The 13,561-nt window shown below is 36.1% G+C and overlaps 1 protein-coding gene across 1 annotated transcript in view; it reads right to left on the reverse strand.

The window, feature by feature from the left end:
* Window positions 1-3,634: 3,634 nt before the first annotated feature.
* The window catches only part of LOC126251365 (uncharacterized), a 36,623-nt gene continuing 26,696 nt past the window's right edge, over window positions 3,635-13,561 (reverse strand). Inside the window, exon 7 of the mRNA XM_049951744.1 lies at window positions 3,635-7,751. Coding sequence (XP_049807701.1) covers window positions 5,483-7,751 — 2,269 coding nt within the window. The 3' untranslated portion in view covers window positions 3,635-5,482. The remainder of the gene's footprint in view (window positions 7,752-13,561) is intronic.

The raw sequence follows: 13,561 nt of genomic DNA on the forward strand, positions 1-13,561 counted from the left end.
AAGAAATCTTATACTTTCTTCTTGGCATTCATTTGGGACAGAACATGAATTCCTACAAGACTGTACAATAATGTCACTGAAAGATAACAATAAATTGCTGAAACAAGCTATGTGAATATTTGTAGTAAGTAGCCAATCTTGACATAATAATTACTATAAAGTTGAAGCAAGAATAAAACTATTTGACGTCAAGCAGCTTGTAGTCATACACAAGTGAGTCAGCACAAACTGTGAGGATGGGAGAGGTTAATGATATATTCTCAAAGTTCTTTTTTCCACAATTCACAGTAAAATGTTACTGCTTGAGTTACACTATAAAAAAAACTGTATCAGATTGTCACTGGCACAGGCAACATTTTCGTTGCTAAAGGAACAGTGGTTCCATAGTTAGTTTTCAGTTACATAAATAAAATAAAGTTAAATGTGGATCTGTCTTACAAAGATAAACAAATGAAACAACAAAGAGCTAGAAACTCCTCAGCTATGCACTAAAGTGGAAGTGAGACTTCAACCCATTGTGTCATCTGTAAATAATTATATTGGGTATAGAAGACAAAAAAATATGAAACACAGGAGACATAAAAGGAAAAACTATGGTCCTTATGTTGGCTCTGTCTCTTTATTTGGGTCCCCCAAGGCTGGTATTTTACTCTTACCACTCTCCCCCCACCAAAGTACAAAAAAGTAAAATTAGTGGATCACTATACTTTTAAATATAGTAGAATTGTAGATGCGTTTCTTCTTTAATGTAAGCTTTCACTTTCAGGAATAGTCCCTCACACCTGTTCATCCAACATACAGAATATTTAATAGGAGCCATAACATTAATAACAGCAGCATTTTCTTTAGGGTGTGTAAAATTGATCAGATGATCCACCAACATAATTTTCCCAGCTTGCAGAAAGTAGCCTGACTTGACCTGAAATGGAACCGTATGTATATCATCTAATCATTCATTACAATTAGTGATTCCAGAATTCAGGTACAGATGCACACAGAAGAGAGAAACAAGCCCATCTCTGTAGTCACTGCACAACAAATGTGGACTCACAAAGGAGCAACTCCAAACTATTTAACAAAATGCATAACACAATATTGAAAATTGGAAAACTTTGGCTCAACTATTTCTTACAAAATTAAATATCTCATCTACAGGTAAATTAACTGTACCCCGATGAAAATGTACCAAAACATGCAAAGAAACAGGGAGAGGGAGGGAGGGAACACCAGAAAGGAGAGAGAGAGAGAGAGAGAGAGAGAGAGAGAGAGAGAGAGTTAAATGTTTGACATCGTACCTTCAAAAAGCAGACACCACACTTCATTCTAATAAGGGAATTCATAGCTTCACAATTAGCTGTAATTCACTTAACTTCCACTATATGTTTATTTAAAATTGGAAATATATTTCTAAGTGGACAAATGTACAGAAATAAAATGCATTAAAGCTAATCATTATTGCTTCAGTTTTTCACATTTTGCTCAAATATATGAGAAGTGCTACTCTCTTGAAAACCGCTCACAAGTTTTTCTGTAACCTCATCTTCTCTTCATAAAATAGTGAAGATTTTCTTTAAAATTCACATGAGCAGAGTAAGCTTTCATAAGTAAGTACCAAAAACTAACATTCCACATCTCTGTGGGTGTTTTCCCCTTCCTGTAGACCAAGAACTATTACATTTTGATTCTTTACATATCCCAGGCTTTGAAGTGGCCATCAAAATGAACAAATAAAACCAGATCAACAAGATTCATACATGCAATTTTTTTTCCTCTCTCATAGAAAGTATGATTTTTGTCCCAGCACAAAATGAAAAACAAAGCAGCAGATAAATATTATCCATACTACAATATCAGCTCCCTTGAAATTAAGGGAGTGCAATTAAATAATGTTTCAAAAAGATGAAGTACTTGAATACTTAAAAACTAAACTATTTATTAAATACAACAACGTTTAAAATAAGTGAGGTAAATATCACAACAGAAGTTAACAACCAACAAGAAAAGACACATGTTTCTTAATATGTAGCAAAGTAGCCTCCACCAAATACCAGTTACTTCAGCTTTAGCATTTGCAATCTTATTGCTATGTAAAACACTTGATTGTGAGTGGTGGCACAAAATATTATATGACGGCCATACTCGACAAGAAAGATTAATCCATTCACAAATGGTCCACAGACACCATAAGCACATGTGACATGAAACAACTTCATTTGCACATCACCGTTTGCTACAGAAAAAGGGCATACCATGCCTACAAAATGAAGAAACATGTATACTATTCAAAGACTTAACTATTTACATCTAAACTGACTGGCAGTTTTTGAAAATTATGTACTGACATACTTATATACAGAAGCACATGCACACGCACACACACACAATATAAACACACTAACATTTTAACAGCCAAATGAAAATATTCCCACATTTTCAGGAATTCTTCATTCAAATGTGATTTTGATATATGTATATAAAGACCATTCTCTGCACATTTCAATCCCACTTGTATATACATATCAAGTAAATAAAATCAATTTTACTACAAATATGCATGTACTGATATGAGGACACTGGCACATGAAGAGCTGATTGCGTCTTATTTCACTACGGAATGGAATGATTAATTTATGAACGGACAATTTCTTTAACGAAAAAAGGCGACCCTATAATCATATTCAAGACCGTGCCAAGTCCTCTTCCATACAATGACAGCAACAACTCATGATTACACATAGTTACATTAGTAACAGAATGTGGAGAAGCAAATGCAATTATATATCACCTAAAAGACTGAAAATAATAGAACTACAATTATTGGCAGTGAGGCTCTGGAAGTATAAGAAAAGCAAACAGTAGAGAAAATTGGAGGCCACATTCAATATTGTTGAAGTACTACTTCCCCTTAGCACCAGCGTGTTGCAGAAAAATATATTATCCATTCACATCTTACATTACTCACCATAGATGAGGGATAAATACACAGGGAGACAAATTCACAGATCTTATGGCTATTTTTCAACACCTACAAATTAAGAAAATGGGGCTATTCATTTTATAGGTGGAATATGGTAATTCTATGCATTTGAGAATGCTGCCATAAACAAGTATTAATTCTGAATATATGTCCAGTGAATAAAAAATGATTTATGCAAGACAGGGAACAAACTAGATACATCTGATCATGAGATTCAGCTGAACCTAAATGTTCCATGTGCAGCTGAATATGCCTTGACAATGTAATACAGATAAAGAGAAACACAAATGGGAAAAACCAAATAAATACAAAATCTTATTATTCTGTCTTGAGACGATGATTGAGAAACTGAATATAAGTTTTTATTTTTATAAAAACAAGAAACCTATTAGAATATTTTTAGAGACAATACTGTATGCCAGTGCATAAGTTTTGTGCTTTCCATGATTATAACAACAAAATAACAACCATCTCAACATAGCTTCACAACTGATGGTGTAAGCACATATTTCTCAGGCATATTTAGTTGCTCAGAAGCACACAATTCCTCAGCTGTCTTATTTAAAAAGTTTTGACTAGAAATATTCACCGAGATAATTGTAAATGGATCTGCTGCAAAAAGATTACCCAAATCAGTAACAAAGGGGGTAAAAAAAAAAAAAAAGGCTGAGCCACTGTGTATATGAAAACATATCTATATAAATTTTAAAGTACCTAAGTCCATTAAGTCAGGCACATTTCTAGAGCATAGTAATATTTAGTCACCATTCCAGTGTTAATATGTCAACATGAGCAAGAATAATATTAACCTAACTTTAGATAGACAGGCTACAGTAACAATATAAAAAAGATAATAATTACACATTTACAAGAGAAAACTTTAAAATTGTAGAATAACAGTACAGAAAAAGCAAGAATGAGTAATTAACTTGCACACAAAATGCCACATGATGGAATTCATATAATTAAAAAGTTATTATGTCATTAATTTAACAGGATATGTGTGTGTTTCACAAAAGCAATGTTTCACAGTTGCTACAAGAATTTTCCAGTAATGTCCATGGACTGAAATTCACATGAGGCAACATAATGCACTATTTCATCAACTGAAACTTGCAACTTACTAATATTTCTTTAGACATGTCTCAAAACAACATAGAAACAAAGTATATATCAATTAACAAAAACAGAAACTGTATTCATCACACAACAGAAATGAAAAAAAAGGTGATTTGACAATAAGGTAACACCAGACACACTCATAATAATTACACATAATTCTACATAACCACTGACATGAACGGCAGTGCAATTGTTATATATGCTACTTTTATAACTCTATGAGAATTGTGTGAACATATAAACAGCAGGCACCTAATGGAGTGCTGGGAAAAAAATGGGGGAGGGGGAGATAAGATACATAAGCAACAACAATGAAATGACACTGGTCAGGTTGACATACTCAAAAGGCAGAAGTGTTTTTGCCCATTTGGAAGCAATGCAATACTCTGATCTGTGACTTTAGAAAAATTACCAATATTGTTCATTACTAGAACAAATACTGTTTATCGTTTTCTAAACACAATGATAATGAAACACTGTATAAGCCAAAGCGGGAGAGGAGTGCTTTTAACAAAGCATTACTTCAATCAAACATCTTCCCCTTTTCATGTTAACTCTGAACCGAAATTTTCAATATTTTAGTTGCCAGAAATTTTACAACTCACTGCATTTTAAAATATTAATCTCAACTTATAAACCAATATTAATTTCAACTTATAGACCAATATCAAACTTTACACACAGTGTTTAGATATTTATGATGATACCAAGGTGGAAGATGATATAAAGGGCATTTGCAAACACACTGCCTTTTCATTTTCTTTACAATGCTAGCTAAGTTATACCATGTCTTAATTTATGTAGCTTATTCAATCAAATTTCACACATGTACATGCCGCAAAACGTTTATGTAAATGACAGAACAGATTCAGAAGTGCATTATGTATTACCATCTGAGAAGAACAGAAGATCTACAACCACAAAACTTTGTGTGGCTGTACATAAATGGTACGTAAATATGTAAAACACAAACTCCAATACAAATTTTCGAGAGTCAAATTGTCTAAGGCATCAATTATTACATAATTACTGTATCAACTAATGGCAACAGATATTCTTTTATGAATTTCAATGCAAAAATATATCCATTTACAAGTAGAAACTTTCGATCACTCCATGAAATTACATCAGAAACCTCTTCTTTTTGCGCTTTGTTAGGCAAATGCAAAACTAGTTTTTGCATGTTAAGTTTGAAATTCCAATTAGGGTAATAAGCCCAACAAAATAGAAGTATTAGACTTCTGCAATATTGTTCTGAAACTGTCAGACTAATGAAATATTACTAAATACTCTTCAATTATGGGCTCCAATGATAACTCTACTGAGGGCTACCAGAGCCATACATTAATTGCATGAAAGACGTTAAACTCAAGTAATTTCAAACTAAGCTGATTTTGAAATGGGTGCTGTTGTGGCAGTAGCTGGTATATCAATAGTATGAGTCTCGTTACCTAATATCAGTCTTAAGCGTTTCATGGGCGGGCGAACGAAAGTTTCCACCTTGCTCGAAGAAGAATAGAAGTTGTTGCATTCACTTTTTCGAAAAATGTTATTTTCTTCGTTTATATCGTCAAAAGTTTGTCGATTCATAAGTTCTTTTAACCGTCTATGCTTCTTTTCTCTATCCTTAGATTTGTGCCTCTTCTTTCTATGAGAACCATTTTTATGACTCCCTCTCATAAGATTCTCATTTTCTACACCTTCAACCCTTAGAATTTCATACTCTGGAGCAAAACTGTCATCACTGAAATTTGAACCAGATTCTATAATTTCATCCAACATCGGACTACGCTTCATGCGCAGTGTTAGTTTTAAACGTCCTGGCTCACTTGGTTTAGGGGGTGGCATCGGTGCACTTAATGATAGCGAATGTTTGGACATATTATTTTCACGAGCACATTCGGTGTCTGCTGTGTGGTGCACTTTTACTGATGTCTCTCTCACCTCACAAGAACTTTTATTCCAACATTCTATAGCACTGTTACACAATGTTGGTGATCTAACTGAATTACTACCAAGAGAATTTCCTAACAACCTAGAACGACAAAAACGTTGGGGTTCAGCTAAATCACTATCTTCTTTGTCACTAAATTCATAGATATCCTTCGTCCTTTCTGTGTACTGGGTCACAGAACTAAAATTATTTTCCACACTGTTATTCACATGAAGCTCACTACAATGTAGGTTTTGATTAGACAGTGGTGCAACAGCAGGTTCTCCTAGAAGTTCACACTGGGAATCTGCATTTATCGTTGAACACGACTGGCCACTTTGATGGCCGCTATCATCTTCAAGAAAGCTCTCATTTGCTCCAGTATCAAATGATGCAGTGTGTCCATTTTCCATACCAACATCTGAATCAGCACAACTATCAGTCTCATTCTTATTCGGAATATTTTCATCATAATCATCATCCACATCATCATCATTATCATTATCATTATAATTATCATTATTACTGAAAGACTGTTCTGCCTCCACTACAACATCATCAGAATACTCTTTGTTTTCATTTTCTACAGTTTTATTATCAACAACTGCTTTCAATGGCTCACATGTAGTTTCTTCGTTAGTTTCCTGAAGGACTTCAAACACTGCTCTTTTATCCTCACATTCAGCTTGCGTAGTATTGCTGACTGGTGCATGCGACACGGGTGTCACTTCACTGATTCTCTCAATAGTTTCATCTTGCCGTGATTCGGGCATCTGACATTCTACAACACAATTAGATTCCACCTGATGATCTATGCTACAACTAACAGCTGTTTCTGTGACAAGGCAAGCATCTACTGAAAGTTCATTCAACCTTTTGTGATTCCTTAAGGTGATCCCGCAAGTCTCGCCCTCAGGTGCATCAGCCCCTACCTGCATGTCACAGCAATCTTTCTGCCCATCACTGTCAGAAACTACCCCACTGTCATTGCTAAGGCTGCTAAGACTGCTGATACAGCTACTGTTGCTATTGCTAGAGCAATTACTATTACTATTTTGAGTATCCTCTGTCAAAGATGATGAACTGCGACTAATTAAGTTTGAAAGAGTAACATCATCATCATCATCGTCAACCTGTGAAGAATTTAACTGCATTGTCTTTAATTCTGACCTGGTCTGCGCTTTGCGCAAAAGCCGTTGGGATCGACTGGAACCACCTGAGCGAACAGACTTTAATGAATGACAACCTGAACGCATAACTTCCCTTCTAGTTATCCTTTCACTACGTTCTTTCGCAATTCGTTCGGTGCTGGCCTTTCCAAGTGGTAAAGATGCAGCAGAAGATTCTTGCGTGGTGGACACTGCCGTCATCTTCTCAACTCCTCTACGTGTTCCACTGCTAACTGCATGTTCAATATCTGAAAATTTAGATCCTTGGGCTGCAATCAGCAGTTCTGCATCGTATTTTGTTAATCCCTTTTGCCGTAGTTCCTTAATGCTTAAAGGAGCAACAATAGATGTTTTAGCTTCACTGCTGGCAGATGACCTGTTATTGACTGCACTGTCAATCAATTCTCTCTCCCCCACAAACTCTGGCTTTTGCACAGGGTTCTGTCGATGTTTTGTTCGATTTAAACGGTTATCAGTCTCTCTCAATCGGTAACCAGAGCTAAGTTCATCACTATTAGGTTTTCCTTTAGCAAATGCTCCAGTTCCCCTCCTGTAAATAAACGTAAGCAAAATAAACACCACAAACAACAACAGTTCAATAATAGGTGTCTTATAACACAGTGATACTAGAACACTGATAGAACAATGTTTTTGTAGAATGATAATTTTTAAAAATTACAAGAGTATCAATAACCAATAAGATAAAATATTAATTTCTGGAAAAGTTAAAGAAAGGAAAAAAAACTATTTACACAGTATACTTTTTCCTTTAACGTCAGGTACAGCTAATATATAATACCCTTCTGTAACTAGTTTGAGCCCTATGGTGTTGAGATACTTTGCCATCTCTCCCACACCAATAGTAACCTGTACCATGCTGACATTAACTGAATTTCATTCGTTAGTAACTCAGGCACAATACTAACATTCTTCAAAGAATTTTCGGTTACTTTTTTGAGGAGTGTTGTTTTTTGATTAAAATAGCTTTGTGATTGACATTTCAGAAGTCAAGTGGTAGGAAACAGCCGCATGCTAATCACAGCTATTTTTTTTAGCACCACGAGTTTTCTGTATTGCTTGCTTTGTAGATAAATGCAGAGCCTATTAGGCATGGTGATCCGCAAGCCAACAACAATGCCCTCCACATCCTGCAGGAAGTAAAAGTGTTAAGTAGTGGACTCTCCTAGCATTTTTTGTAGTTTATTTACAACAGAACCACATAATATGCATCAAAATACTCGTTGTATCCTGATTTTACCTTGTAGTTTTACTTTTATCATGAAAAGTGCATTAAATATGGCAAAGTGTGTTTGAATATGGCCCTAACGACAAATGTAAACATTCTATGTTACAAGTCAATATTTTACCACAAACTTTATTTGGCATTCAAATTTGTTGCACACTATGGTATAGGTCAGTCTGTCACCATAACCAAGATCTTGCGCGTGTGTGTGTGTGTGTGTGTGTGTGTGTGTGTGTGTGTGTGTGTGTGTGTGTGGTGGGGGGGGGGGGGGAGTCTGCTACCACATTCTAGTCCTACAAATTGTTAATAACAAAGTTATTTCATTCAAGCTATGGTGGCGTCTGACTGACCAAGTACTGGTTGATCATATTATTTCCACAGATACATGCCAAGCAACAAATGAAGCACAGTACTGACATATCATACTGTAGCAATTCTTGAACAGTGTTATTCAATATCACTATCAGCAGAAATAATAATTATCTGAAATTTACAAGTTGCTGACAGATTCAGGACCACTGAGTTTATGCATATCAAACATAGGGCACAGTAAATAAAAGCTGCATAAGCCAACTAAGTAGCTCTGTAAACTCTAGCCAGTATCGATACAGCATCTGCTATGCCTCAGGCCAGCTGCCATGTAGGGTTTTTTTGGCATTTGTAGTTGCTATCTAGTTACATTGAAGATATTACAGGCACCTACTGCAGCTGAGGGACAACTCATCACTTCCGCTCACAGTTTTAATACACAGACTGTTTTCACTAAATACAGCCAACTTCAGAAATTATAATCTTTTGGTGGTTCAAAAACTGAAGTGCCAGTTCCAACTTAAGTACCGTATTTACTCAAATCTAAGCCGCACTTTTTTCCAGTTTTTGTAATCCAAAAAACCTCCTGCGGCTTAGAAATGAGTGCAAAGTAAGCGGAAGTTCTGGAAAATGTTGGTACTTGCCACCACAACTAACTTCTGCCGTCAAATATATGTAGCACTACACAGGCATGCTTTGCAGTCACAAAGATAAATACTGGCGCCAAACCCTCTGCGTCAGTAAATAAATTTTTAAAAAAAATTAAAAAAATTGTGGAAGACTAGCTTTTTTCTCCCCTCGAGTTTCGACCACTGCATTTTCATTTTCATACATTATCCAACGAAGTAAATACAAATTCCGTATTGTCCATCTTCGAATGTAGCAGCCTTTCAATGTACTACGAAAAACCGACTGGCAAGACTGTTTAGGATGTTTGTCAATATGGCCAACTCAACATTCTGAATGTTTTCCTACCTGTGAGGAGAGATGGTTCCTTATAGGAACTTCTATGAATTGTGAATCGCATGCAGTATTCTCTTCACCATAAGAATAATACGAATGTGAACATTTTGCCATGTATTCTTTCGTGTTTGCTGCTAACTCATTTAAATCCTGTCTGCCTAATAAACTACGAAACTAGAGTGAGACAACAGCAAACATGGAAGAATATACATATCATGTCATGCTTATATTCGTATTATTCTTATGCCTAACAGTGATACAGTCAGAAATGAAGCATGGCAATTGACTAGATTTTTAAATCTAAGATGACTAATTTCAGTGCAGAATGTAATGTACTAAAGAGGCGTCTGCAAAGATTTTCAAACGGAGAAAAATTTTCGCTAAACTCTCATTCAGAACATCTTCTATCATGCGCTGTCTATTATTTGGTTCTTGTTGATCATAATCAAAGAAAGCAGCAGTGTAAGAATGTGACAAACAATGCGTGACACAGTACAGTAATGCATTTTCAGCTTAGAGTGACGTAAAGACCTATAACAAAGAGATCGGCACTTATAAGATCGAATAAAAATAAGCAATCAATTCAAACCAGACGAAGTACGCGAAAAATGAAGGGTACCCGTATAAATACGGACGGAGCACCTGACGCATAGCAATGGCTGCCTGGTAAAGCTTAACTGCTAAGCTTACGACTCGAACCAAACTACTGTAGCTGTATCGTCATTCATTTGACCTAAATTGTGTCTCATGTTACAATGGACCAACTTTGTTTCGATTTGGAGGTGCGGCCTAAAACTTTTCTCTCCCCTTGAATTTCGAGTCTCATTTTTCAGGTGCGGCTTAGATTTGAGTAAATACAGTATGAGGGTGGTTTGAAAAGTTCTCAGAATCACCACAAGAGTCAGCACTAGAATGAGTTGTTCATGTGATATTCATTGGACTGTTGGCTGTAAACATGTCGGTGCTCTTGGAAGAGAGCTGTGGCAGTGGTGTGGCTCTGTTTTTGTTCCTGCATAGTAATTTGTGAAGGTGGGGGGGATCAAGATTCGAGCAGTGATTAAGTACTTCATTCAGACAGGTATGGAAGAAAAGGACATTCATGCTGATTTCAAGAATACACTGGGGGACTCTGCTCCTTCATATTCAACAGTTGTCAAATGGACAAAAGAATTTAATTTGTTTGGGAGTGCTTAGATGATGATCCAAGCAGTGGGTGGCCAAGATGTGTCACTACTCCAGAAATCATTGCATAAGTGCACAAAATGGTCATGGAAGATCATCTATTGAAAGTACGTGAAATTGCTCACACTTGTCAGATGTCATCTGAAAGGGTGTATCACATTTTAACTGAAGAATTAGAAATGAAAAAATTATCTGCAAGATGGGTGCCACAACTCTTGACGCTGGATCAAAAATGCATGAGAATGGACATATCGGAACAATGTTTGGCCCATTTTAGGAGAAACGAACAAAATTTTTTTGCACCGGTTTGTGACCACAGATGAAACTTGGGTGCACTACTATACCCCAGAGACAAAACAACATTCATTCAAAGCAGTGGAAAAAACGCCGATTCTCCACCACGAAACAAAGCAGAGACAATTCCTTTGGCAGGGAAAGTCATGGCATCAGTGTTCTGAAATGCAAAGGAGGTTCTGTTTGTAGATTACCTCCTCACTGGACAAATAATTACTGGAGAAAACTATGCTAACCTCCGTGACAAATTTCAACAAAAGATATGTGAAAAAAGGCCAGGTTTAGCAAGGAAGAAAGACATCTTCCATCAAGACAATGCATGCCTGCACACATGTGCCGTCGCCATGGTAAAATCACACGAACTACGGTATGAATTGCCACTCCTGCCTTATTCACCTGATATGGCTCCATCAGACTTCCATCTCTTCCCAAAACTGAAAATTTTTCTTGGTGGACAAAGATTCACTCCAAATGAAGACTTGACAGCCAGAGTTTACCACTATTTTGCAGGCTTGGAGGAAACTCATTTTCGAGATGGGCGCAAGGCGCTGGAACATCGTTGGACCAAGTGTAAGGAGACTACATTGAAAAGCTAAAAAATTTTGAATGACTTAAGTACTTTTTATTCCATTCCGACAACTTTTCAAACCCCCCCCCCCCCACGTAAAACAATCAAAGTTACTTTATATGCCAGTAACATTTATGACTGGTCATTAAGAGCCAACAAATTCACACAAAAGCTCTATGAAAATTGTACCACATCAAACAGAAATCATACCATCAACTAATACAGGTAAGCAATAGCTGATTGCATATACCTTAACAAACATGGGCTGAAAAACAAAATAGCAGTGGTAGAGAGGATAATACATTATTAATGCTGAGTCTACAACCAGCAGTACCATACACAGAATAATTTACATTTACATCATATGCCTTCTAACAACTGTTGCATTCAAGAGAATTGGAAATATCATCATCCATACAACAACAATTAATAGGAATGACAAGGAGATGAAATCTGTTTCTTTAGAATAGACACCCCTAGCAAATGCAACATTTTTTTTCTATGCATACTATATCATAAGCCACCATACAGTGAGTACGGGGGAGTACTTCTGGTGCCATTCATTTCTCCTTATTCCTGTCCACCTGCAATTAGTGGTTAGGCAGAAGAACTGTCACTAAGCCTCCTTTCCGCTCTAATATCTCCATTTTTCTCTTTGTGGTCACTGTACCAAGTGTATTTAGAGGAATTATATGCTGTGTCTCTTCTTCGAAATATACTGTCAGCATTTCAACATTAACCCTCTCCCAAACACATGTTAACCTCTCTTGTAGCACCCACCACTCTAGTTTGAAGATCACTTTTGTAACATTCTCACACTGACCAAAAAAAAAAAAAATTTAGTTAAACACACCAATTCTTCTTTGGATCTTCTCTATTCCCTCAATTAATACTAAATGGTCAGCATCACAGACTTATGAACAATACTCTTTTTGTAAGCTACCTGTTCTCGGTGGACTACATATTCATAGAATTCCCCAATAAGTCAGACTGACATACACTTTTTCTACTTTTAGTTTCATATGGTCACTCCACTTTAGGTCACAAAGGGCAGATACAACCAGACATTTTGCAACTGTTACTGTTTAAATAGTGATTTATTGCCTACAGAGTAAATGAACAGTAATGGCTCTTTCCACCTATTCAGGTGCAGTATGTTACATTTATTTACATTAGGGGTTAAGTTCTAGTTACTGCTGTGATAATCAATATATCACAGGTTTTTTTGCATTTAACTGGTCTTCAGTCTTGCAATTTTCCTACACACAACATCAAATCAATAACAATTTCCTGAAGTTTATTTTATATCTGAGGTTTCCATCTCATTAAGAATAACATGCCGATTTCAGTCTTTTAGGAGCTGTAAATCCAATCACAAACTTGCTGTGATAATCTGTAAGGTTGAATGTTTTTCATTAAGTAAATGTGTACTACGTATTTTTAATAATTTTAACACACAGTATTGAAAGTCTCCCAGAGGTAAAGATGCAGCATCAACCTTCGTGTTATGATCTTTTTACGAAGTTAACCTGCCAGAGCAGATTTTAGTTCGAAAATAGTTTAGTACAGAATATGTTTTTTTAATTTTACTACAGGTAGAAGCAGCAAACAGCTTCCAATTATGTGCATCATTCTGGCAAATCACCTTGAGAACACAAATGACTTTCACCTTCTTCCAACCACTATGAACCTATCGTTGTTCCAATGACCTACAATAAACTGCAGCCATAAAGAGAGCATGTCCTGTCACATAATCTAATAACAAATCAAACAAACACCTCATCAGGTGCACTAGCATTAC

Source organism: Schistocerca nitens, chromosome 4, assembly GCF_023898315.1.
Source record: "Schistocerca nitens isolate TAMUIC-IGC-003100 chromosome 4, iqSchNite1.1, whole genome shotgun sequence".
Classification (NCBI taxonomy): domain Eukaryota; kingdom Metazoa; phylum Arthropoda; class Insecta; order Orthoptera; family Acrididae; genus Schistocerca; species Schistocerca nitens.